Source organism: Catharus ustulatus, chromosome 32, assembly GCF_009819885.2.
Source record: "Catharus ustulatus isolate bCatUst1 chromosome 32, bCatUst1.pri.v2, whole genome shotgun sequence".
NCBI lineage: Eukaryota > Metazoa > Chordata > Aves > Passeriformes > Turdidae > Catharus > Catharus ustulatus.
Window position 1 is genome coordinate 2290594 of NC_046252.1, and position 25843 is coordinate 2316436.

The window sequence follows — 25843 nt, forward strand, 5'->3', positions numbered from 1 at the left end:
CCGGGAGGGACGGAACGCGCGAGGGGGAGCGGGAAGGGACCGGACACACTTCCGGCGGAAGTGGCTGAGGGACAGGCGCGGGAATCGGGGGCCGCCATGGAAACGGAGCCGGAGCCGGGCCCCGATCCCGGCCCCCACATGGAGCCGGTAACGGGCCCGGTGCCGGTAACGGACCCGGCCGCCGACCCGGACGTGGAGCCGCTGCACCGGGGCGGTTTCCGCTGCCGCCTGTGCCAGATTACCGCGGCCAACCGTGAGTGAGGGGCTCCGGGACCCCGTTTGCAGGCGCTGAGGGGGCCGTGATTCCCCGGTGCTGAGAGGGGCTCCGAGACCCCAATTACCGGCACCGAGGGGGCTCTGAGATCCCGGTTAACGGGACTGGGGCTCCGGGACCCCGTGAACATTCTGTGACTCCCCGGTTCCCGTGTCCGGGGGGGCTCCGGGACCCCGTTAACCAGAACAGAGGGAGCTTCCAAACCCGCTTTTACCGGGACTTTCCATGGTCCCAGAAGCATCTTCCGTTGCCCAACATCCAAATTACCGGGACTGGGGAACTCCTAAGACCCCAATTCCCGGTTCCGCGGGTTCTCTCCCGATCCCGATGACCCGAATTACCGGGATCGGGGGGGCTCCGTTACCCCAATTCCTGATCCCAGGGGTTCTCTCCCGATCCCGATGACCCGAATTACCGGGATCGGGGGGGGCTCCGTTACCCCAATTCCCGGTCCCAGGGGTTCTCTCCCATCCCGAGTGACCCGAATTACCGGCACCGAGGGATCTCAGTTACACCAATTCCCGATCCCGGGGCTCTCTCCCGATCCCGGTACCCCCAGTTCCCGTTCCCGGGGCTCTCTCCCATTCCTGGTACCCCCAGTTCCCGGTCCCGGGGCTCTCTCCTGATCCCGGTCCCCCGGTAATTCCCGTTCCCGGTACCCCCAGTTCCCGATCCCGAGGCTCTTTCCCGTTCCCGGGGCTCTGTCTCGATCCCCCCGTAATTCCCGTTCCGGGTATCCCCGGTAATTCCCGTTCCCGATCCCCCGGTAATTCCCGTTCCCGGTACCCCCAGTTCCCGATCCCGGGGCTCTCTCCCTCTCCCGGTCCCCCGGTAATTCCCGTTCCCGGTACCTCCAATTCCCATTCCCGGGGCTCTCTCCCGTTCCCGGTCCCAGTACCCCCAGTTCCCGTTCCCGGTACCCTCTCCCGGTCCCCCAGTAATTCCCGTTCCCGGTCCCCCGGTAATTCCCGTCCCCCCAGTCCCCAGCCTGCGGTCTCACCTGGCCGGGAAGCGGCACCGGCGGCTCCGGTGGCTCCGGGCCGAGCGGCGCGCGCAGGAGCAGCGGAGCCTCTTCGTCAGCGGCTTCCCCCGGGGCACCGAGCCCGCGCGGCTGCGGCAGCACTTCCGCGCCTTCGGGGATGTCGCGACAGTCGTGATGGACAAGGAGAAGGTGGGGGGGGGGGGGCGGCGACACCGGGGAGGGGAACGGCGACACCGCGACCCCGGGATTTGGGGGAGGGGAGGGGGAAGGAGCTCAGGAGCGCTCCGGGCGCCTCTGGAGATGTCGCGATTGTCGCGATAGTGAAGGAGAAAGCGATGGGGGGGATCCTGAGCGCCCTGAGGGGGGATCCGGTGGCCCTCGGGGTCTTGTGGCCCCTCCCCTCAGCCCTCCCGTGGTCGGGGGATGTCGCGATTGTCGCGATAGTGAAGGAGAAAGCGAGGGGGGGATCCTGAGAGCCGTGCAGGAGTGGCCCTGGGGGTCTTGTGGTCCCTCCCGTGGTCGGGGGATATCGCGATTGTCACGATAGTCCCCCCGGAGAGGGTCTGGTAGCCCTGAGGGAGAATCCGGTGGCCCTGGGAGGAATTTGGTGGCCCTGAGGGAGGATCCGGTGGCCCTGGGAGGTCTCGGGGCCCCTCCCCTGAACCCTCCCATGGTGGGGGGATATCGCGACTGTCACGATAATCCTGGGGCGTGACCCGGGGGAGGGACTCCGGTAGCCCTGGAGGAGAATCCAGCAGCCCTGGATGCCCCCTCATCCCCTCCCATGGTGGTGGAGGGGCTATATCGCCACTATCGCGATACCCCCGGGGGTGTTCCCAGCGCTGACCCCGCCCCTCCGCAGGGCGCGTTCGCCATCGTGGAGCTGCGGGACCCCGCGGGGCGGCAGCGAGCGCTGGAGCAGCCCCGGCACGAGCTGGGGGGGCGGCGGCTGCGGGTGCGGCCCCGGGAGCACCGGGAATTCCCCCGGCCCCCCCCGCGGGACCCCCCCGGGACACCCCCGGTACCCCCGGGGCTGCTGCAGGCGCTGGGACAGGCCCAGGATGTGAGTAGGGGGGTGGGGAGGGGGCTCGAGGGGGTCCTGGGGTGTTCAGGGGGTTTGGGGAGGGGGTCTGGGGGGTCTGGGGGGGTCCTGGGGTGTTCAAAGGGTTTGGGGAGGGGGTTTGGGAGGGTCCTGGGGTGTTGGAGGGGTTTTGGGGAGGGGCTCTGGGGGGGTCCTGGGGTGTTCAAGGGGGTTGGGGGGGGGGGGGGGGGGGTCCCACAGTTTTTTGAGTGGATTTCGGGGGGTCCCAAAGCTCTCCCGGGGGTTTTAGGAGGCTCCCAGTGCTCCCAGTAAGGCCAGGGGAAGATTCCCAGTTTGCCCAGTAAAGAATCCCCGTAGGTGGGGGCACAGCTGGAACTGCTGGTGCAGTTCCCAGTGCTCCCATTGCTCCCAGTTTGCCCAGTTTCCCACAGGTAGAGGCGCAACTGGAGCTGTTGGTGGTGACCAAGGGGGTTCCCAGTGCTCCCAGTGCTCCCAGTTTGCCCAGTAAAGAATCCCTGCAGGTGGGGGCACAGCTGGAACTGCTGGTGCTGACCAAGGGGGTTCCCAGTGCTCCCAGTGTTCCCAGTTTGCCCAGTTCCCCACAGGTAGAGGCACAGCTGGAGCTGCTGGTGCGGTTCCCAGTGCTCCCAGTTTGCCCAGTAAGGAATCCCTGCAGGTGGAGGCACAGCTGGTGCAGTTCCCAGTGCTCCCAGTGCTCCCAGTTTGGCCGGTTTGCAGGTGGAGGCCCAGCTGGAGCTGCTGGTGCGGTTCCCAGTGCTCCCAGTGCTCCCAGTTTACCCAGTTCCCCACAGGTGGGGGCCCAGCTGGAGCTGCTGGTGCGGTTCCCAGTGCTCCCAGTGCTCCCAGTTTACCCAGTTCCCCACAGGTGGGGGCCCAGCTGGAGCTGCTGGTGCGGTTCCCAGTGCTCCCAGTGCTCCCAGTGTTCCCAGTTTGGCCGGTTTGCAGGTGGGGGCCCAGCTGGAGCTGCTGGTGCAGTTCCCAGTGCTCCCAGTTTGCCCAGTTTGGCCGGTTTGCAGGTGGAGGCCCAGCTGGAGCTGCTGGTGCAGTTCCCAGTGCTCCCAGTTTACCCAGTTTCTCACAGGTGGGGGCCCAGCTGGAGCTGCTGGTGCAGTTCCCAGTGCTCCCAGTGCTCCCAGTGTTCCCAGTTTGGCCGGTTTGCAGGTGGGGGCCCAGCTGGAGCTGCTGGTGCGGGCGCTGGAGCTGAGCGCGGCCGAGCGGCGCCTGCGGGAGCTGCTGCTGAGCCTGATCCGGGAGGTGTTCGGGGAGTTCTTCCCAGGTGAGCACAGCTGGAACAGCTGGCACAGGGACAGGTGTGCCCCAGGTGTGCCCCAGGTGTGTGTGTGACACATTCCAGGTGTGTGTGACACATTCCAGGTGTGTGTGACATGCCCCAGGTGTGCCCCAGGTGTGTGTGACACATTCCAGATGTGTGTGACACATTCCAGGTGTGTGTGACATGTCCCAGATGTGCCCCAGGTGTGTGTGACACATCCCAGGTGTGTGTGACATGTCCCAGGTGTGCTCCAGGTGTGTGTGTGACACATCCCAGGTGTGTCCCAGGTGTGTGTGACGTGTCCCAGGTGTGTCCCAGGTGTGCTCCAGGTGTGTGTGTGACACATTCCAGGTGTGTTTGACATGTCCCAGATGTGCCCCAGGTGTGCCCCAGATGTGTGTGACATGTCCCAGGTGTGTGTGATGTGTCCCAGATGTGCCCCAGGTGTGTGTGACATATTCCAGGTGTGTGTGACATGTCCCAGGTGTGTGTGACATGTCCCAGACGTGTCCCAGGTGTGCCCCACACCTGTCCCCACCTGTCCCCCCCGTGTCCCCCCCAGGCTGCTCCGTTGTCCCCTACGGCTCCTCCGTCAACGGCTTCGACGTGCACGGCTGCGACCTGGACCTGCACCTGGAGCTGGGCACGGGGGACGGGGACCCCCAGAGCCAGGGGACCCCAAACTGGGACCCCAAAACCCAGGAGACCCCAAATGGGGACCCCCAAACCCAGGAGACCCCAAATGGGGACCCCAAAACCCAGGAGACCCCAAACAGGGACCCCCAGAGCCAGGGAACCCCAAATGGGGACCCCAAAACCCAGAGCACCTCAAATGGGGACCCCAAAACCCAGGGAACCCCAAATGGGGACCCCCAGAGCCAGGGAACCCCAAATGGGGACCCCCAGAGCCAGGGGATCCCAAACGGGAACCCCAAAACCCAGGGGACACTGAGGGGGGATGGGGACCCCCGTCCCAATGGGTCCCTTTGGGGGGACAGGGACTCCCCAGTCCAGGGGTCATTTTTGGGGTCTGACCCCTCCCATTTGGGGTCTGAGGGGTCCCATTTGGGGTCAGAGGGGTCCCTTTTGGGGTCAGACAGGTCCCATTTGGGGTCTCTTTTAGGGGACAGGCAGGAACCCCCCCTCGAGGGGTCCTGTTTGGGGGACAGAGGATCCGTTTTGGGGTCTGAGAGGTCCCATGAAGGGTCATTTTTGGGGGACAAAGAATCCCTTTTGGGGTCTGAGGGGTCCCTTTTGGGGTCAGACAGGTCCCATTTGGGGTCACTTTTAGGGGACAGGCAGGAACCCTCCCTGGAGGGGTCCTGTCTGGGGGACAAAGGATCCGTTTTGGGGTCTGAGAGGTCTCATGAAGGGTCATTTTTGGGGGACAAAGGATCCCACTTGGGGTCTGAGGGGTCCCTTTTGGGGTCTGAAAGTTCTTTGGGGGACAGAGGGTCCCATTTAGGGTCCGAGGGTTCCCATCTGGGGGACAGAGGGTCGGTTTTGGGGTCTGATGGTTCCCATCTGGGGGACAGAGGGTCTGTTTTGGGGTCCAAGGGGCCCCATTTGGGGTCTGAGGGGTCCCATGAGGGGTCATTTTTGGGGGACAAAGGGTCTGTTTTGGGGTCTGAAAGTTCTTTAGGGGACAGAGGGTCCCTTTTGGGGTCTGAAGGTTCCCATTTAGGGTCTGAGGGGTCTCATTTAGGGTCCGAGTGTTCCTTTTTGGGGTCCAGGGGGTCCGTTTTGGGGTCTGAAAGTTCTTTAGGGGACAGAGGGTCCCTTTTGGGGTCTGAAGGTTCCCATTTAGGGTCTGAGGGGTCTCATTTAGGGTCCGAGTGTTCCTTTTTGGGGTCCAGGGGGTCCCTTTTGGGGTCTGAAAGTTCTTTGGGGGACAGAGGATCCATTTTGGGGTCCGAGGGTTCCCATTTGGGGTCCGAGTGTTCCTTTTTGGGCTCCGAGGGTTCCCTTTCAGGGGACGATCCCACCCCCTCCCCACCCAGCTCCGAGGGGTCCCTGTCGGGTGATGATCCCCCCGAGGCCGAGGGGTCCCTTTTGGGGTGCGGGGGGTCCCTTTTGGGGCGCGGGGCCCCCCCCCGAGGAGCTGCTGGCGCTGGTGGGGGCGGTGCTGCGGCGCTGCGTGCCGGGGGTCCGGGGGGTCCGAGCCGTGCCCGGGGCCCGGCGCCCCGTGGTCAAATTCAGCCACAAACAGTCCGGGCTGGCCGGGGACGTGTGCCTGGACAACCGGTACGGACTGGGAGGGACTGGGAGGGACTGGGGAAGGCGCTGGGAGGGACTGGGGGCATGGGAGAGGGGACTGGGAGGGGAGTGAGGGGCGCTGGGGGCATGGGGAAGGCACTGGGAGGGCACTGGGGGCATGGGGAAGGCACTGGGGGCATGGGGAAGGCACTGGGGGCATGGGGAGGGGACTGGGGGTAACTGGGAGGGGAGTGAGGGGCATTGGGGGTGGACTGGGAGGGCACTGGGAAGGCACTGGGGGCATGGGGAGGGCACTGAGGGGCATGGAAAAGGCACTGGGAGGAACTGGGGTAACTGGGAGGGCACTGGGGACATGGAAAAAGGGACTGGGGGCATGGGGAGGGGACTGAGGGGCATGGGGAGGGGACTGGGGGTAACTGGGACGGCACTGGGAGGGGAGTGAGGGGCACTGGGGGTGGATTGGGAGGGCACTGGGGGCATGGAAAAGGCACTGGGAGGGGAGTGAGGGGCACTGGGGGCATGGGGAGGGGACTGGGGGTAACTGGGATGGCACTGGGGGCATGGGGAGGGGACTGGGAGGGGAGTGAGGGGCACTAGTGGTGGACTGGGATTGCACTGGGAAGGCACTGGGGACATGGGGAGGGGACTGGGGGCATGGGGAGGGGACTGGGGGTAACTGGGACGGCACTGGGAGGGGAGTGAGGGGCACTGGGGGTGGATTGGGAGGGCACTGGGAAGGCACTGGGGACATGGAGAGGGGACTGGGAGGGGAGTGAGGGGTACTGGGGGTGGACTGGGATGGCACTGGGGGAATGGGGAGGTGCTGGGAGGGGACTGGGGATAACTGGGACGGCACTAGGAGGGACTGGGAGGGACTGGGGGCATGGAGGAGGGACTGGGAGGGGAGTGAGGGGCACTGGGGGCATGGGGAGGGGACTGGGGGTAACTGGGAAGGCACTGGGGTCTTGGGGGAGGCGCTGGGAGGGGAGTGAGGGGCACTGGGGGTGGACTGGGAGGGCACTGGGGACATGGGGAAGGCACTGGGATGGCACTGGGAGGGACTGGGGGCATGGAAAAGGCACTGGGCACATGGGGAGTGGACTGGGAGGGCACTGGGAGGGACTGGGGGCATGGGGGAGGCGCTGGGAGGGGAGTGATGGGCATTAGGGGTGGACTGGGAGGGCACTTGGGATATGGGGAGGGGCTGGGAGGGGACTGGGGGTAACTGGGAAGGCACTGGGGGCATGGGGAGGGGACTGGGACAGCACTAGGAGGGACTGGGAGGGGAGTGAGGGGCACTAGTGGTGGACTGGGATGGTACTGGGAAGGCACTGGGGACATGGGGAAGGCACTGGGAGGGGAGTGAGGGCATTGGGGGTTAACTGGGACGGCACTGGGAGGGACTGGGGGTAACTGGGAGGGGAGTGAAGGGCACTGGGGGTGGACTGGGATGGCACTGGGGGAATGGGGAGGTGCTGGGAAGGCACTGGGGGTAACTGGGAAGGCACTGGGGGCAGGGAAGAAGGCGCTGGGAGGGACTGGGAGGGGAGTGAGGGGCACTGGGGAAACTGGGAGGGGACTGGGGGTAACTGGAGACCCCCTCCTCTTTTTCCCCTTCTCCTCCTCCCTTCTTTTTGCTTTTTCTTTTTTACATTTCCCCCTTTGTCCCTTTTTCTCCTTTTTCCCCCTTTTTCCCTTGTTTTTATTTCTCTTTTTTTCCCTTTTTCCCCGTTTTTTGCCCCAAACCTCGCCCCGCCCAGCCTGGCTCTGTTCAACACGCGATTCCTTCGGCTCTGCGCGGAGCTGGACCCGCGGGTGCGGCCCCTGGGCTACGCCGTGCGGCTCTGGGCGGGGGGGCAGCGGCTGGCAGGTGAGGGGGGGGCGGGACCCCTCCCCAAAATGGGATGGGACCCCGAAAAAGGGGTTGGGAACCCCAAAAAAGGGATTGGGAACCCAAAAATGGGGCTGGGACCGCTCCTGCCCACACCCCATTATTCCCCCGAGTGGTTTTGGGTGAGGGGCAGCACCCAACAGGTGAGGGGGGGGCGGGACCCCTCCCCAAAATGGGATGGGACCCCAAAAAAGAGGCTGGGAACCCAAAAAAGGGATTGGGAACCCAAAAAAAGGATTTGGAACCCCAAAAAGGGGCTGGGACCCCTCCTTCCCACACCCTGTTATTCCTCTGGGTGGGGGGGCAGCACCTGGCAAGTGAGGGGGGGCTGGGACCCCTCCCCAAAATGGGATGGGACCCCGAAAAAGGGACTGGGAACACAAAAAAGGGATTGGGAACCCAAAAAAAGGGATTGGGAACCCTAAAAAGGGGCTGGGACCCCTCCTTCCCACACCTCGTTATTCCCCCGTGTGGTTTTGGGTGAGGGGGCAGCACCCAATAGGTGAGGGGGGAGCGGGACCCCTCCCCAAAATGGGATGGGAACCCGAAAAAGGGGCTGGGACCCCCCAAAAAGGGACTGGGAACCCGACAAAGGGATTTGGAATCCCAAAAAAGGGATTGGGAACCCCCAAAAAGGGGAAGGGACCCCCCCCAAAAGAGGAAGAGACCCCCAAAAAGGGGACTGAGACCCCCAAAAGGGGAAGGAACCCCCCAAAAAGGGATTGAGACCCCCCCCAAAAGAGAAGGGACCCCCCAAAAAGGGGAAGAGACCCCTCAAAAAGGGACTGAGACCCCCCAAAAAGGGGAAGGAACCCCTCAAAAAGGGGACTGAGACCCCCCCAAAAAGGGACTGAGACCCCCCAAAAAGGGGAAGGGACCCCCGAAAAGGGATTGAGACCCCCTAAAAGAGGAAAGGAGCCCTGAAACATCACTGAAATGAGGAGAGGGCTCAGCATACAAACTCCTCCAGGTCGTGGCCAACTCGGGGGGTGTCTCCGCTTTTCGGGGACCCCCGGCGCGACCCCCCCCCGTTGTTCCCGCAGGGAACCGGGCCGGGGGCGGCCCCCTCCTCACCAACTACGCGCTGACGCTGCTGGTGGTGCTGTTCCTGCAGAGCCGCAGCCCCCCCGTGCTGCCCTCGCTGCGGCACCTCCGGCACCTGGCAGGTGCCCGCACCCCCCCTCCCCTCCCCGAACCTTTCCGGGGGTCCCCCGCCCCATTTTGGGGGTCGCTGACCCCTCCTCTGTTGGTTACAGGACCCCAGGACCGAGCCCAGGTCGGGGGGTGGGATTGCAGCTTCCCCCGGGACGCGGCGGGGCTGGAGCGCAGCGGGAACGGGCAGAGCGCCGGTGAGGGGGGTCGGGGGTCCTCAAATCCCACTGGGGAGGGGTCCCCAAATCGGGGAGGGGCTCGAATCTCACTGAGGGGGGGTCCCCAAATCGGGAGAGGGGCTGGAGTGCAGCGGGAACGGGCAGAGCGCCGGTGAGGGGGGGCGGGGGTCCCCAAATCGGGGTGGGGGTCCCTAAATTACACTGGAGGGGTCTTTAAATCGGGAGGGGGGTCCTCAAATCGGGGAGGGGCTCAAATCCCACTGAGGGGGGTCCTAAAATCGGGGGAGGGGCTCGAATCTCACTGAGGGGGGGGGGTCCCCAAATTGGGGTGGGGAGGGGTCTTTAAATCGGGGGGGGGGTCCCCAAATCACACTGAGGGGGTCCCCAAATCGGGGAGGGTTCAAATCCCACTGAGGGGGGTCCTCAAATCGGGGGAGGGGCTCGAATCCCACTCAGGGGGGTTCCCCAAATCCCATTGAATTTTGGGTTTATTCCTGGCTGGTTTGGGGGTGGTTTTGGGGGAGTTTTTGGGGGTTTTCTGGATGGTTTTGAGGGTATTTTTTGGGCTGTTTCTGGGTGATTTTCGGGTTATTTCTGGGTGATTCTGGGCAGCTTTTCTGAATCGTTCCGAGGGTGTTTTTTGGGGGTGATTTCGGGGATGTTCCAAATATTCCCGCGGCTCCCTGACCCCCCCTCCCCATCCCCCAGCCTCCCTCCTGGCCGAATTCTTCTCCTATTTCGGGACCCTGGACCTGGGCGGGCTCCTCCTGTCCCCCCTGGAGGGCCGAGCTCTGCCTCGCCCCCCACCCGAGACCCTCGGGGGGCTCCGCCCGGGCCCCCTGACCCTGCAGGACCCCTTCGAGCTCAGCCACAACGTGGCCGCCAACGTCACCCCGCGCACGGTGTCGCGATTCGTGCGCTGCTGTCGCGACGCCGCCCGGCTCTGTCGCGGCCCCGAGTTCCACCAAAAATCGCGCAGGGGCCGCCCCTGGGGCGTGATGAGGCTGCTCCAGCCCGGCCCCGCCGAGAGCTGCGGGAATTCCCGGGGGAAATTCCTGATCCCGGTGCCGCTGCCGTGCCCGGGGGGAGCCGGGGGGGTCCCGCCCCGCCGGGTGGGCGCGGCCGCGGCGTTCGTGCTCACCGAGGTGTTGGGGTGCGGCTGTGAGCCCCGGGGGGACTTTGGGGACATGGGGACAGCGGGGGAGGCACCACCGGGAGCTGAGTGTCACCTGGAGGGGGTGGCAGGCGATTCCCGAGGGGAATTTGAGGACCTGGGGACATCGGGGGAGCCACCACCGGCGGCCAGATGTCGCCTAGAGAAAGTGGCAAGAGGTTCCCAGGGGGAATTTGGGGACACGGGGACATCAGGGGATGGGGGGACGCCACCACCGGGAGATGAATGTCACCTGGAGGGGGTGGCAGGAGATTCCCGAAGGGAATTTAGGGCCATGGGGACAGCGGGGGAGTCACCATCGGGAGCGGAATGTCACCTAGAGGGGGTGGCAGGAGATACCCAGGGGGAATTTGGGGACGCAGGGACATCAGGGAATGAGAGGACGCCACCACCGGGAGCTGAATGTCACCTGGAGGGGGTGACAGGCGATTCCCGAGGGGAATTTGGGGACGCGAGGACATCAGGGGAGTCACCACCGGCAGCCGAATGTCACCTGGAGGGGATGGCAGGAGATTCCCAGGGGGAATTTGGGGACGCGGGGACATCGGGGGAGGCACCATCGGGAGCCGAATGTCACCTGGAGGGGGTGGCAGGAGATTCCCGGGGGGAATTTGGGGACGCGGGGACATCAGGGAATGAGAGGACGCCACCACTGGGAGCCGAATGTCACCTGGAGGGGGTGGCAGGAGATTCCCGAGGGGAATTGGGGGACATGGGGACAGCAGAGGAGTCACCATCGGGAGCCGAATGTCACCTGGAGGGGGTGGCAGGAGATTCCCGAGGGGAACTGGGGACATCAGAGGATGATGAGGAGCCGCTCCTGCATCCCCTAGAGCCACCACCGGGAGCGGAATGTCACCTGGAGGGGGTGGCAGGAGATTCCCGAGGGGAATTTGGGGACGCGGTGACACCGGGGCCGGGCTGGAAGCGCCGCCTCCCCGAGGGGGTCCCGGTCGGGGCGGGGGTCCCGCCCGCAAAGCGGCCCCGGCTGCCCCCGGTGCCGTCCCGGTGGAGCTGCTGCGTTCGGTACCGGGTGTGGCGGGGCCGCCGCCGCCTCCGCCGCCGCCTCCTCCACCGGGAGGGGCCGGGAATGGGGGGTCCCGGGGGGTCTGGAGGGGCTCAGGGCCCCGGAGATAGCGGGGGTCCCGGGGGGGTTCGAGATCTCGGGGGTCCCGCTGTTCCCGGGGGGGCTCCGGCTCCTGGGGATCTCGGGGGTCCCGGGGGGCGATCCCCGGATCTCGGGGGTCCCGGGGGGGAATTCCCGGATCTCGGGGGGTCCCCCCTGGCCCTGGAGCGGGCGGTGACCGAGGCCATTGTCCGAGGGGACACCGGGACCCCCCCGGAGCCGCTGCTGCGTTTCCAGCTCAGCGCCCATCGGGGGGGGTCGCGCCGGGACCCCCAAATTTTGCTGCGCCTCCAACCCGAGCCCGACCCCCCCTCGCCGCTTTTCCAGGAGTTTTTCCATTTTTTGCGGGGTTTTCTGCCGGAGATGGTGCGGCAGCGCCTGCGCGGGGGGGATTTCCAATAAAAGCCGTTCTGCAGCGGGACTGGCCTTACTGGGGACGGGATTTGGGGAGGAAATGAAGAAATGAGAATTTTACTGACGGGCGGCGGCTCTGAGTGACCACGGGAGCTGTTTGTGGAACCTCAGGGCATTCACTGAGTGACCACTGGTCACCTTTATTGGCCACTCAATACCCGAGTGACCACTAGTCACCTTTATTGGCCATTCACTGACCACTCAACACCCTTGAGCGACCCCTGGTCACCTTTATTGACCAGTCACTAACCACTCAACACCCCTGAGTGACCGCTGGTCACCTTCATTGGCCATTCAATGACCCCTGGTCACCTTTATTGGCCATTCACTGACCACTGGTCACCTTTTATTGACCGTTCACTAACCACTCAACACCCCTGAGTGATCACTGGTCATCTTTATTGGCCATTCACTGACCACTCAACACCCCTGAGTGACCACTGGTCACCTTTTATTGACCATTCAATGACCCCTGGTCACCTTTATTGGCCATTCACTGACTACTGGTCATCTTTTATTGACCGTTCACTGACCACCAAACCCATTCACTGGCCACTCAATACCCGAGTGACCACTGGTCACCTTTTATTGACCATTCACTGACCACTGGTCACCTTTATTTGCCACTCACTGACCACCAAACCCTCTTTATTGACCACTTCACGCCACCCACTGCCCACCACAGCCTCTCCCCATCCCTCACTGACCCCCACACACATTTAGTGACCACTCCCCACCCCTCACTGCCCACTCCAGGCCATTCACTGACCACCAAACCCTCTTTATTGACCACTTCACCCCCTCCCCGTGTCCCCGGTCCGTGCCCGCTCACAGCAGCAGCAGCAGCGAGTATTCCGCCCGCGGCCAGCGGCGCGGGGCCCGCCCGGTCCGGCCGATCATGGGCAGGCGCTGCGCGTACCGGGAGCCCAGCGCGGCCCCGGGCGGCTGCGGGAAACTCGTCTGGAAGCGGCGCCCGGGGCAGCGCCGCCCGGTCTGACGCCCCGCGATCACAAAACTGAAGCGGGGAGGTCCCCGAGGGGCGAAGCGACATTTCTGGAACACGTCCCGAGCCCCGGGCCGGTGACCCGAGGGGGTGCGGGGGGTCCCGCGGGGTCTGGGCGGGGGTCCCGGGGCTCGGTGCAGCGGGGGTCGCGCCGGGGGGGGATCCTCGTCCCTGGGGCTCACGGTGGCGTTGGTCAGCTGCGGCATTTTGCGGGCGGCTCCTTCGGCCGGGGGCTCTTTGCGGGTCCCCTCGGCCGTGCCCGGGGGGCTCGGGGGCTCGGCGGGGGCGCCGGTGCCGAAGCGGGCGGCCAGGCTGTCCCCGAAAAAATCGTAGAGCTCGCGGTACATGTCCCGCAGCGACGGCGAGGAGGAGGAGGAGGAGGAGGAGGAGGAAGCAGCGGGGGCACCCCCCGGTACCGGGCGGGCAAAACCCAGCTCGGGGGAGGGGTCCTGGCCGGGGGGGCTGCGCCGGGGGGACCCCTCGGGACCCCCAAATCCCGGGGCTTGCTGAGCTTTGGCTTTCAGCAGCCGCTCCACGGCGACCTGGGGGACAGGGGAGGGGATCAGAGGGATGGACGGGGGGGTTTAGGGGTGCGGGACCCCTCCCCAAAATGCCCCCCCCCCTGCTCCTCACCAAGATGGCGCCGTAGACTTTGTGGCCATCGGCCTTGACCTGAGCGTTGGACACGGAGTAATCGTCCAGCACGGCCTGGAGGTTGGGCCAGTACGTGGGGAGGTGGGGGTACAGCACCCGCTCCACGGCCTGAGGGGAGGGGGACACGCTGTGGGACCCCCCAAACCTGCCCAGGACCCCCCATGAACCCCCAAACCCCCCATGGAACCCCTAAACCAGTACGTGGGGAGGTGGGGGTACAGCACCCGCTCCACGGCCTGTGGGGAGGGGACACGGTGTGGGACCCCCCAAACCCGCCCAGGACCCCCCCAAGGAGCCCCCAAACCTCCCATGGAACCCCCAAACCAGTAGGTGGGGAGGTGGGGGTACAGCACCCGCTCCACGGCCTGTGGGGAGGAGACACGCTGTGGGACCCCCCAAACCCACCCAGGACCCCCCCAAGGAGCCCCCAAACCCCCATGGAACCCCCAAACCAGTACATGGGGAGGTGGGGGACACGGTGTGGGACCCCCCCCAAGGAACCTCAAACCCCCTCTGACCCCCAAACCTGCCCAGGACCCCCCCATGAACTCCCAAACCCCCCATGGAACCCCCAAACCAGTATATGGGGAGGTGGGGGTACAGCACCCGCTCCACCGCCTGTGGGGAGGGGGACACGCTGTGGGACCCCCCAAACCCGCCCAGGACCCCCCCAAGGAGCCCCCAAACCCCCATGGAACCCCCATGGGACCCCAAACCTGCCCAGGACCCCCCCCAAGGAACCCCCAAACCTCCCCATGAACCCCTAAACCAGTACATGGGGAGGTGGGGGTACAGCACCCATTCCACGGCCTGTGGGGAGGGGGGGGCACGGTGTGGGACCCCCCCATGGGACCCCAAACCTCCCCTGGAACCCCCTCATGAACCCCCAAACCAGTACATGGGGAGGTGGGGGTACAGCACCCACTCCACAGCCCGTGGGGTGGGCAGGGCACAGTGTGGGACCCCCCAAGGGACCCCAAACCCCCTCTGACCCCCCAAAGCCCCCCATGGAACCCTGTAAGAGTCGGATTTCTGTTGAACTGGGTTTGGTTGTGCGCTGTGCCCTGGCAGGTGCAGGCTGGACCGTACTCTCTGCAGCTGAATCAACACGCCTCACTCTCACAATGGTCCATAACTCTCCCCACCTTTTTGGCCAGTGGCCCCTCGCCTCGAAATGGACTATAAAATTATCACCCTCAGCAGAGACTTTTCGGAGACTTTCCTCTCCCCATGGATGGAAGACATCGCCGGATGATCCCAGGACGTCCCAGCTGTTGGTAGCTATTCCCCCTCCACTCTCTTTCTTTCTCCTTTTCCCTCCCTCCTATTCTTTCTCCCTTCTCTCTGTTTCTCTGTCTCTTTGTCTCTCTTTCTGTCTAACTTTCCTCTGTCTCTGTCACTACTGTCTTTTTCTCTCTCTCTCTCTCTCTCTTTCCTCCTACCCCATCATCCCTTATCCCCCCTCTCCTCACCATTACCCCAAAACTGAATTGTTGATCCTCAATAAATTGCTTTGCTGTTTGTTGCTGAACTAAACCTCGGTCTCTTGCTGTTGTCTTTTGCACCCCACGGTCAAACGAACCATCACAACCCCCGCTCAGGCTGAGCGGAGTGTGACAAAGCCCCAAACCAGTACGTGGGGAGGGGGGGGCACAGCACCCACTCCATGAACTATGGGTGGGGGGGACACGGTGTGGGACCCCCCTGGAACCCCAAAACCTGCCCAGGACCCCCCAAGGAACCCCCAAACCTGCCCAGGACCCCCCCATGAACCCCCAAACCTCCCCATGAACCCCTAAACCAGTACGTGGGGAGGGGGGGGTACAGCACCCATTATTCCATGGCCTGTGGGTGGGGGACACGCTGTGGGACCCCCCAAACCTGCTCAGGACCCCCCATGGAACCCCCAAACCCCCATGGAACCCCCATGGGACCCCAAACCTGCCCAGGACTCCCCCATGAACCCCCAAACCTCCCATGGAACCCCCAAACCAGTAGGTGGGGAGGTGGGGGTACAGCACCCATTCCATGAACTATGGGGGGGGGGACACGGTGTGGGACCCCCCATGGAACCCCAAAACCTGCCCAGAACCCCCCAAGGAACCCCCAAACCCCCTCTGGAACCCCCAAACCAGTAGGTGGGGAGGTGGGGGTACAGCACCCATTCCATGGCCTGTGGGTGGGGGACACGCTGTGGGACCCCCCAAACCTGCTCAGGACCCCCCAAGGACCCCCCAAACCTGCCCAGGACCCCCTAAACCTGCCCAGGACCCCCCCATGAACCCTCAAACCTCCCAAGGAACCCCCAAACCCCCTCTGGAATCCCCAAACCAGTACGTGGGGAGGTGGGGGTACAGCACCATTCCATGGTCTGTGGGGGGGGGACACGGTGTGGGACCCCCCAAACCTGCCCAGGACCCCCCAAGGAACCCCCAAACCCCCATGGAACCCCCATGGGACCCCAAACCTGCCCTGGAACCCCCAAACCTGCCCAGAACCCTCCCATGAACCCCCAAACCAGTACATGGGGAGGGGGACATGGTGTGGGACCCCCCCCATGGGACCCCAAACCCCCCCTGACCACCCAAAACCTGCCAGGACCCCCCCATGGAACCCCCAGACTCCCCTGAACCCCAAACCTCCACCCCATGTCCCCCTCTCAGACCCCCCAAACTCCCTTCAGGAACCCCCAACTCCCAAAATCTCCCGGGGTCCCCACAAACCCCTTCTAACCCCCCCCCTCCTAGAACCCCATGGGACCCCTCCCCAATTCCCTTTAGACCTTCCTGGACACCTCTGAAGCCCCCCAAACCCCCTGAGACCCCCCCAGAACCCCCCTGAGACCCCCTGGACACTTCTTAGGCCCTCCAAACCCCCTTAAGACCCCCCAGGACCCCCTTTGTGCCCCCCTTGACACCTCTCAGTCCAACCTGGACACCTCTCAAATCCCCCAGACCCCCTTGAGACCCCCCTGGAGCCCCCCAGACCCCCCAGACCTTCCAGCCCAGCGCGTGCAGCCCGACCACGGCGCCGTAGTGGGAGCAGAGCGGCCGCACCGGATCTGCCAGAACCTTCTGGAGCGAGAGCAGGATCTGCTGGTACAGCCCCCTGACCAGCTCCCCGTGACTCCTGCGGGGACAGGGGGCAGTGAGACCCCCGGGACAGCCCCCAGACCCCCGGGATATCCCCCAGGACCCCTCCCCAGCTCCCCGTGACTCCTGTGGGGACAGGCGGGCACTGAGACCCCCCAGACCCCCAAATTCCTTCCCTTAGGAGCCCCCTCCCCTCCAGACCCCTGAGACACCCTGGATTAAGCCCCCTCCCCAGCAGCCCCCTCCCCACCAGAAGATGCTCCCCAGCAGCAGGATCCCCCCCAGCCCCTCAGGACCCCAGGACTCCCCCAGGACCCCCCCAGAACCCCAGGACCCCTCCCCAGGATCCTAGACCCCCAGGATCTCCCCCAGGACCCACCCCAGAAGCCCCCTCCCCACCACAAGATGCGCCCCAGCGGTAAGATCTCCCCCGGGACCCCAGGACTCCCCCACGACCCTCCCCAGCCCCCCAGGACCCCTCCCCAGGACCCCAGGACTCCCCCAGGACCCCTCCCCTCCCCACCAGAAGATGCGGCCCAGCAGCAGGGGATTCCCTCTCAGGACCCCAGGACCCCTCCCCAGACCCCCAGGACCCCTCCCCAGGATTCCAGGACCCCTCCCCAGCAGCCCCCTCCCCACCAGAAGATGCGCCCCAGCAGCAGGACCCCTCCCCAGGACCCCAGAACTCCCCAGCCCCCCAGGACCCCTCCCCACCAGCAGATGCGCCCCAGCAGCAGGATCTCCCCTAGGACCCCTCTCCAGACCCCCAGGACTCCCCCAGACCCCAAGGACCCCTCCCCAACCCTCCAGGACCCCTCCCCAGGATTCCAGGACTCCCAAGACCCTCCCCAGCAGCCCCCTCCCCACCAGAAGATGTGCCCCAGTAGCAGGATTCCCTCTCAGGACCCCTCCCCAGGACCCCTCCCCACCAGAAGATGCGGCCCAGCAGCAGGACCCCTCCCCAGCCCCCCAGGACCCCAGGACTCTCCCCAGAACCCCCCCAGGACCCCTCCCCAACCCCCCAGGACCCCTCCCCACCAGAAGATGCGCCCCAGCAGCAGGATTCCTTCTCAGGACCCCTCCCCAGACTCCCAGAACTCCCCCAGGACCCCTCCTCAGGACCCCTCCCCACCAGAGGATGCACCCCAGCAGCAGGACCCCTCCCCAGCCCCCAGGACTCCCCCAGGACCCCTCCCCAGCCCCCCAGCAGACCCCTCCCCACCAGAAGATGTGGCCCAGCAGCAGGACCCCTCCCCAGCCCCCCAGGACCCCTCCCCAGGATTCCAGGACCCCCAGGACCCCTCCCCTCCCCACCAGAAGATGCGGCCCAGCAGCAGGGTCTCCCCCAGGACCCCTCTCCAGCCCCCAGGACCCCTCCCCAGGATTCCAGGACCCCCAGGACCCCTCCCCAGGACCCCCAGGACCCCCAGGCCCCCTCCCCAGGACCCCTCCCCACCAGAAGATGCACCCCAGCAGCAGGATCTCCCCAGGACCCCTCCCCAGCCCCCCAGCAGCCCCCTCCCCACCAGAAGATGCGGCCCAGCAGCAGGACCCCTCCCCAGGCCCCCAGGACCCCAGGACTCTCCCCAGAACTCCCCCAGGACCCCCAGGACCCGCCCCCTCCCCACCAGAAGATGCGGCCCAGCAGCAGGGTCTCCCCCAGGACCCCTCCCCAGACCCCCAGGACCCCTCCCCAGGACCCCTCCCCACCAGAAGATGCGGCCCAGCAGCAGGGTCTCCCCCAGCCCCTCAGGACCCCAGAAGCCCCCTCCCCAGCAGCCCCCTCCCCACCAGAAGATGCGGCCCAGCAGCAGGACCCCTCCCCAATCCCCCAGACGCCCCCTCCCCAGGACCCCTCCCCTCCCCACCAGAAGATGCGGCCCAGCAGCAGGATCTCCCCAGGACTCTCCCCAGACCCCCAGGCCCCCTCCCCTCCCCACCAGAAGATGCGGCCCAGCAGCAGCGCCGCGTAGTCGCGCAGGGTCCAGTGGTCGTTGAGGGGGTTGATGGAGGCGGCGAGCGGCTCGAGCACGCAGTACAGCACCGAGCCCATCAGGCTGCCCACGTAGGAGCCCAGGCACAGGAACGGGTTCTGCAGGAGGCTCCGGGCCAGCTGCAGCAGCCGGCTCAGCTGCTCCAGGTCGTGGCTCACGGATTTCACCTGGCCCGGGGGCAGGGAAGGGTCGGGGCGGGCTCAGGGAGGGATTCCCAGCACGGGAAATTGGGGGTGAGGCCGAAAGTGCTCAGATTGGAGACACCCAGAGTGGCTAAAGATCCTCCAGGAGATTCCCAAACTCATCCCAGACCCCATAGGGACCACCAAGAATTCAGCCCAGACTCCCTGGGGACCCTCAGGCACCCCCAGACTCATTTCAGACCCCATAGAGAACACCAAGAATTCATCCCAGACCCTCCAGGACCCCTCAAATCTCACCCCACACTGCCTAAACACCCTCAGAAGACCCCAAAACTCAACTCAGATGCACTTGAGACCCTGCTGAATTCAGCCCAGACTCCCTGGGGACTCTCAGGGATCCCAAATTCATCCCAGATCCAACAGGGACCATCAAGAATTCACCCCAAACCCTCCCAGGATCCCTAAAACTCCTTCCAGTCCCTCCAGGACCCCTCAAATCTCACCCCAGACTGCCTAAAGATCTCCCAGGAGACCCCCAAACTCAGCCCAGACTTCACAGGGAACACCAAGAGCTCATCCCAAACCCTCCCAGGACCTCCAGGACTCCCAAAAAATTCACCCCAAACTCTCCCAGGACCCCCAAACTCCTCCCAGACCCTCCAGGACCCCTCAGATCTCACCCCAGACTGCCTAAAGATCCTCCAGGAGACCCCCAAATTCATCCCAGACCCACTTGGGATCTTCCTGAATTCACCCCAGACTCCCTGGGGACTCTCAGGGATCCCAAATTAATTCCAGACCTCACAGGGAACACCAAGAACTCATCCCAGATCCTCCAGGACCCCTCAGATCTCACCCCAGACTGCCTAAACACCCTCAGAAGACCCCCAAACTCAGCCCAGATCCACTTGGGACCCTTCTGAATTCACCCCAGACTCCCTGGGGACTCTCAGGGATCCCAAATTCATCGCAGATCCAACAGGGACCATCAAGAATTCACCCCAAAGCCTCCCAGGATCCCTAAAACTCCTTCCAGTCCCTCCAGGACCCCTCAAATCTCACCCCAGACTGCCTAAAGATCTCCCAGGAGACCCCCAAACTCATCCCAGACCTCACAGGGAACACCAAGAACTCATCCCAAACCCTCTCAGGACCTCCAGGACTCCCAAAAAATTCACCCCAAACTCTCCCAGGACCCCCAAACTCCTCCCAGACCCTCCAGGACCCCTCAAATCTCACCCCAGATTCCCTAAACACCCCCAGGAGACCCCCAAACTCATCCCAGATCCACTTGGGACCCTCCTGAATTCACCCCAGACTTCCTGGGGACCCTCAGGGATCCCCAAACTCAGCCCAGACCTCACAGGGAACACCAAGAACTCATCACAGACCCTCCCAGGACCCCCAAAACTCAGTCCAGATCTCTCCAGGACCCCCAAAATTCACCCCAGACCCTCCCAGGATCCTCAAAACTCCTCCCAGACCCTCCAGGACCCCCAAAATTCACCCCAGACCCTCCAGGACCTCCCCAAATTCACCCCAGACTCTTCAGGATCCCCCCAAAATTCACGCCAGGACCTCCCAAACTCTTCCCAGACCACCAGGACCACCCCTCAAGATCCTCAAACTCACCCCAGACCCCCTGGAAATCCCCAGGACCCCCCCAAGATCCTCAAACTCACCCCAGAACCCCTAGAAACCCCCAGGACCCTCCCCTCAGGACTCCCAAACTCCCCCAGGACCTCCCCAAACTCATCCCAGACTCTCCAAGATCCCCCCAAAATTCACGCCAGGACCTCCCAAACTCCTGCCAGACCACCAGGACCACCCCCCAAGACCCTCAAACTCACCCCAGACCCCCTGGAAACCCCCAGGACCCCCCCTCAAGACCCCCAGACTCCCCCCAGGACCCCCAGACTCACCCCACTGACCACGTAGACGAAGTAGGGCAGCAGCGCCGCGATTTTGGGGTTGCTCTGCAGATCCTGCAAAGCCACCTGGAGGGGGAAGGGGAAACATTTGGGGGGCTCAGGGGGGGTTGGGGGAGAGGGGGAGCAGCCCCTCAGGGGGTCCCCAGCCCCCTCCTCACCCACCTTCATGAGCTGGGGGTCGTCACCCAGCACGGCTCGGGTGACGTGCTGGTAATACTTGAGCAGGTCGTCGGTGAGCGAGGACACGGCGCTGGGAACTGCAGGGGGGGCCCCAAAAAAGCAAAAAAAAGGGGCTGGGGGTGTTAGGGGGGGCTTGAGGGGAGGGGTCCTGGGGATTTCAGGGGGTCCTGGGGATCCTGGAGGGCTTGGAGAAGGGGGTTTGGTGGTTTGAGGGGGGTCCTGGAGGTTTTTCGGGAGTCTTGGGATGGGGATTAGAGGGGTCCTGAAGGGGTCTGGGGGATTCCTGAGGGTCCCAGGGGTCTTTGGGGGGGTCCAGGGGGTTTCTGGGGGGGTCCTGGAGGTCAGAGAGGGGGTCCCAGAGGGTCTTTGGATGGGTCCTGGGAGATTTTGGGGATCCTGGGGGGTCCTGGAGGTTTTGGGGAGTCTTGGGATGGGGACCAGAGGGGTCCTGAAAGGGTCTGGGGGATTCCTGAGGGTCTCAGGGGGGGTCCAGGGGGTCTCTGGGGTGTCAGAGGGGGCTTGGGGGGAGGGGTCCTGGGGATCTCAGGGGGTCCTGGGGATCCTGGAGGGCTTGGAGGGGGGGCTTGGTGGTCTAAGGGGAGCACCGGAGGTTTTGGGGAGTCTTGGGATGGGGATCAGAGGGGTCCTGAAAGGGTCTGGGGAATTCCTGAGGGTCTCAGGGGTCTTTGGGGGGGTCCAAGGGGTCTTGGGGGGAATCCCAGGGGTCTCTGAGGGGGTCCTGGAGGTCTGGGAGGGGGTCCCAGAGGGTCTCTGGAGGAGTCTGAGAGATTTTGGGGCATTCTGAGGGGTCCTGGAGGTTCTGGGGAGTCTTGGGATGGGGACCAGAGGGGTCCTGAAAGGGTCTGGGGGATTCCTGAGGGTCTCAGGGGTCTTTGGGGGGGTCCAAGGGGTCTCTGGGGGGGTCCTGAAGGTCAGGGAGGGGGTCTCAGAGGGTCTCTGGAGGGGTCTGGGAGATTTTGGGGCATTCTGAGGGATCCTGGAGGTTTTGGGGAGTCTTGGGATGGGGTCCTGAAGGGGTCTGGGGGATTCCTGAGGGTCTCAGGGATCTTTGGGGGAGTCCAGGGGGTCTTGGGGGAATCCCAGGGGTCTCTGGGGGGGTCCTGGAGGTCTGGGAAGGGGTCCCAGAGGGTCTCTGGAGGGGTCCTGGGAGATTTTGGGGCATTCTGGGGAGCCCCAGAGGTTTTGGGGAGTCTTGGGATGGGGATCAGAGGAGTCCTGAAAGGGTCTGGGGGATTCCTGAGGGTCTGAGGGGTCTTGGGGGCAATCCCAGGGGTCTCTGGGGTATCAGGGGGGGCTTGAGGGGAGGGGTCCTGGGGATTTCAGGGGGTCCTGGGGATCCTGGAGGTCTTGGAGGGGGGGTCTTGGTGGTCTGAGGGGGTCCCAGAGGTTTTGGGGAGTCTTGGGATGGGGATCAGAGGGGTCCCAAAGGGGTCTGGGGGATTCCTGAGGGTCTCAGGGGTCTTTGGGGGGATCCCAGGGGTCTCTAGGGGGGTCCTGAATGCCTGGGGGGGGGGGTCTCAGAGGGTCTCTGGAGGGGTCTGGGAGATTTTGGGGCATTCTGAGGGGTCCTGGAGGTTCTGGGGAGTCTTGGGATGGGGACCAGAGGGGTCCCAAAGGGGTCTGGGGGATTCCTGAGGGTCTCAGGGGTCTTTGGGGGGGTCCAAGGGGTCTCTGGGGGGGTCCTGAATGCCTGGGGAGGGGTCTCAGAGGGTCTCTGGAGGGGTCCTGGAGGTTTTGGGGGATCCTGGGGGGTCCTGGAGGGCTCCTAAAGGATCTCAGGAGTCCTTGAGGGGGTCCAGGGGGTCTTAGGGTGGTCTCAGGGGTCTTTGGGGGAGTCCAGGGAGTTCCCAGGGGGGTCCTGAAGGTTTTGGGGGGTCCTGGGTGGGTCTGGGGGTTTGGGGGGGTCGTTCCTGACCTGCTCCCTGCGGCTCCAGGTTCCCTTTGCCATCCAGGTAGGACACGTGCACTGCGGGACAGCAGGCTCAGATCGGGGTCCCAGGGGGGGTTTGGGGTCCCAGGGGAGATTTGGGATCCCAGGTGAATATTTTGGGGGTCCCAGGGGATATTTTGAGGGTCCCAGGGCAGTTTTTGGGGTCCCAGGGGGTATTTTCGGGGTCCCAGGTGAATATTTTGGGTCCCAGGTGAATATTTTGGGTCCCAGGTGATATTTTGGGTCCCAGGGGATATTTTGGGGTCCCAGGGCAGTTTTTGGAGGTCCCAGGAAACAATCTGGGGGTCCCAGGGCAGTTTTGGGGGTCCCAGGTGAATATTTTGGGGTCCCAGGTGAATATTTTGGTTTCCAGGTGAATATTTTGGGGTCCCAGGGGATATTTTGGGGTCCCAGAAGGGGATTTTGGGGTCCCAGGGCAGTTTTTGGGATGCCAGGGGGTATTCTGGCCCCACCTCTGACCGTGGTCTCGGCACAGCCCTTGGGGATGTTGATGGGTCCCAGGGGATATTTTAGGTCCCAGGTGAATATTTTGGGGTCCCAGGGCAGTTTTTGGGGGTCCCAGGGTGTATTTTAGGATCCCAGGGGATATTTTGGCCCCACCTCTGACGGTGGTCTCGGCACAGCCCTTGGGGATGTTGGTGGGTCCCAGGTGAATATTTTGGGGTCCCAGGGGATATTTTGGGGTCCCAGGGCAGTTTTTGGGGTCCCAGGGTGTATTTTTAGGATCCCAGGGTGTATTCTGGCCCCACCTCTGACGGTGGTCTCGGCACAGCCCTTGGGGATGTTGGTGGCCAGCGCCAGCTCCACCAGATTCACCTCCCGGTCCTCGGGGAAGAACAAATCCCCCTCCCGGAGCGGCCGGAACGGCAGCGAGTCCTGGGAGCCACAGCCACACACGGCCTGGGGACAGCAGGGGACATTGGGTGACACTGGGGACAGCAGGGGGCACTGGGGGGATTGAGGACATTGGGGACAGGGGGGACAGTAAGGGATAATGGGGACATTGGGGACATTCAGGGACATTGGACGACACTGGGGAGATTTGGGACAGAGGGGACATTGAGGGGACTGGGGACTTTGGGGACATTTGGGGACATTGGGGACATGGGGACACTGGGGACAGCAGAGGGCACTGGGGGGATTGGGGACATTGGGGAACAGGAAGGGATAATGGGGACATTGGGGACATTGGGGACAGCAAGGGGACACTGAGGATAATAGAGACACGAAAGTGGCACTGGGGACAGCGGTGGGGACATCGGGGACATTTGGGGACACTGCGGATATTTGAGGAGATTTGGGACATTGGGGACATTTGGGGACAGAGGAGACACTGGGGACAGAACGGACATTGGGGACATTTGGGGGATTTGGGACAGTGGGGACACCGGGACACTGGGGACAGTGGTCACAGTGGGGTGACACTGGGGTGACACTGGGGACAGTGAGGACAGGGGGGACATTGGGGACATTCAAGGACATTGAGGGACAAGTGGGGACATTGTGGACAGAGGGACAGCGGGGACACTGGGGACATTGGGGACATCAGGAATACCCCGGGGACATTGGGGACACTGGGGACATCAGGGGGACACTGGGGACATTGGGGACATCAGGAATACCCCGGGGACATTTGGGACACCCCCGGACTGGCACCTCCCATCCCTGCCCCGATTTGGGGACACTGAGGGGCTGCCCCAGTGCCACCAGTGCCACCAGGCTCCGTCCCTCCCAGTCCCTCCCAGTGTCCTCCCAGTCCCTCCCAGTGCCCCCAATGTCCCCAGTCCCTCCCAGTGTCCCCGGTGTCCCCAACCTCGACGTTGCTCCAGCGCAGGGCTCGGTTGAAATCCTCCACGGTGAGGCGGCGCCGGCGCGTGTGCTTGAGGAACTGGGAGCTGTTCTGGGAAATGGGGAATGGAAATGGGGAATGGGGAATGGGGAATGGAAATGGGGATGGGAAATGGGGATGGGAACGGGAATGGGGATGGGGAATGGGGAAATGGAAAATGGGAAAAATGGGGATGGGAAATGGGGAATGGGAATGGGGATGGGGATGGGAAATGGGGAATGGGAATGGGGATGGGGATGGGAAATGGGGAATGGGAAATGGAAATGGGAAATGGGGAATGGGAATGGGGAAAAAGGGGATAGGAAATGGGAATGGGGAATGGAAATGGGGATAAGAATGGAAAATGGAAGTGGGAATGGGGCAAAAAGGGGATGGGAAATGGAAATGGGGAATGGGGAAAGGGGGAAATGGGGATGGGAATGGGGATGGGGAATGGGGATGGGAAAAATGTGGAAATGGGGGAAGTAGGATAAAAGGGGAAATGGGAACGAGAAAAATGGGAATGGAAACAATGGGAATGGGGGAAATGGGGGAAAAAGGGAAATGGGGAATGGGGAAAAAGGGGAAAAAGATAAATGGGAAATGGGAATGGGAAATGGGAATGGGGAAAAGGGGAAAATTGGAAATGGGGAAAAAGGGAAATGGGGATGGGGGAAATGAGGATGGGGACGGGAATGGAGAAGGGGAAAAAGGAGATGGGAAAAATGGGGAAAAGAGAATGGGGATGGGGAAAAGGGGATGGGAATTAGAATGGGAATGAGGATGGGAACAGGGAAAGTGGAATGGGATTGGGATCAGCACCGCAGTCGGGACTGGGACCGGGATCATCACCGGGAGTGAAACTGGGATCAGTCCCGGCTTCAGAACCGGGCACCGGGCCCAGGATGGCACCGGGATCTGCACCGGGAGCGGTGCCGGGACTGCCCCGAGCTCTCCCCGGTCCCCCCGGTACCTGCGTGGCCTCCCGCAGCCGGTAGCCCCGGTAACCCCCGGTTCCCCCCGGTTCCCCCGGTACCTGCGTGGCCTCCCGCAGCCGGTAGCACACATCCTCGGCCAGCAGCGCGGCCACCTCGTCGCTGAGCTCCACGCCGGCGCTCTCGGCCATGAGCCGCACCGAGTCCCGGGGCAGCTCCACGAAGCGCCGCTCCTCCCGCTCCGCCATGGCGGGGCCGGACACGCCCACGAGGGGCGGGGCATGCAAATGAGGGGACAGCAAGGAATGCCGGGAGTGTGCTCGTGAGGGGGCGGGGTTATGCAAATGAGCTCGGCGCGGAGGGTGT

The 25843-nt window shown here is 64.0% G+C and overlaps 2 protein-coding genes across 2 annotated transcripts; one reads left to right on the forward strand and one right to left on the reverse strand.

Moving 5' to 3' along the window:
• Positions 1 to 27: 27 nt before the first annotated feature.
• Positions 28 to 11733, forward strand: TUT1 (terminal uridylyl transferase 1, U6 snRNA-specific). Its single transcript, XM_042780090.1, has 10 exons — positions 28 to 253; positions 1255 to 1445; positions 2119 to 2319; positions 3481 to 3595; positions 4155 to 4379; positions 5593 to 5836; positions 7570 to 7679; positions 8744 to 8866; positions 8957 to 9049; positions 9740 to 11733. The coding sequence occupies exons 1-10, from the start codon at positions 97 to 99 to the stop codon at positions 11731 to 11733; spliced, it is 3453 nt and encodes a 1150-aa protein (XP_042636024.1). The 5' UTR covers positions 28 to 96.
• Positions 11734 to 12195: 462 nt separating this feature from the next.
• TAF6L (TATA-box binding protein associated factor 6 like) lies at positions 12196 to 25766 on the reverse strand. The gene is made up of 10 exons (XM_033083578.2): positions 25579 to 25766; positions 24528 to 24614; positions 23464 to 23614; positions 22679 to 22729; positions 20725 to 20819; positions 20554 to 20628; positions 18435 to 18655; positions 16399 to 16531; positions 13382 to 13510; positions 12196 to 13290 (listed from the first exon to the last, which is right to left on the reverse strand). The coding sequence occupies exons 1-10, from the start codon at positions 25723 to 25725 to the stop codon at positions 12574 to 12576; spliced, it is 1806 nt and encodes a 601-aa protein (XP_032939469.1). The 5' UTR covers positions 25726 to 25766; the 3' UTR covers positions 12196 to 12573.
• Between the last annotated feature and the right edge of the window lie 77 nt (positions 25767 to 25843).

What these genes read in the sequence shown, in the direction of transcription:
- TUT1 (XM_042780090.1), top strand. Translation starts at nt 97, where the DNA reads ATGGAAACGGAGCCGGAGCCGGGCCCCGATCCCGGCCCCCACATGGAG. An exon ending in GTTCGGGGAGTTCTTCCCAG is followed by an intron (nt 3,596 to 4,154) that starts GTGAGCACAGCT and finishes TGTCCCCCCCAG; the next exon opens with GCTGCTCCGTTGTCCCCTAC. An exon ending in GGGGGGGCAGCGGCTGGCAG is followed by an intron (nt 7,680 to 8,743) that starts GTGAGGGGGGGG and finishes TTGTTCCCGCAG; the next exon opens with GGAACCGGGCCGGGGGCGGC.
- TAF6L (XM_033083578.2), bottom strand. Translation starts at nt 25,725, where the DNA reads ATGGCGGAGCGGGAGGAGCGGCGCTTCGTGGAGCTGCCCCGGGACTCG. An exon ending in CCTGGAGCCGCAGGGAGCAG is followed by an intron (nt 20,820 to 22,678) that starts GTCAGGAACGAC and finishes CCCCCCCTGCAG; the next exon opens with TTCCCAGCGCCGTGTCCTCG. An exon ending in TCGTCTACGTGGTCAGTGGG is followed by an intron (nt 18,656 to 20,553) that starts GTGAGTCTGGGG and finishes CCCCCGGGCCAG; the next exon opens with GTGAAATCCGTGAGCCACGA.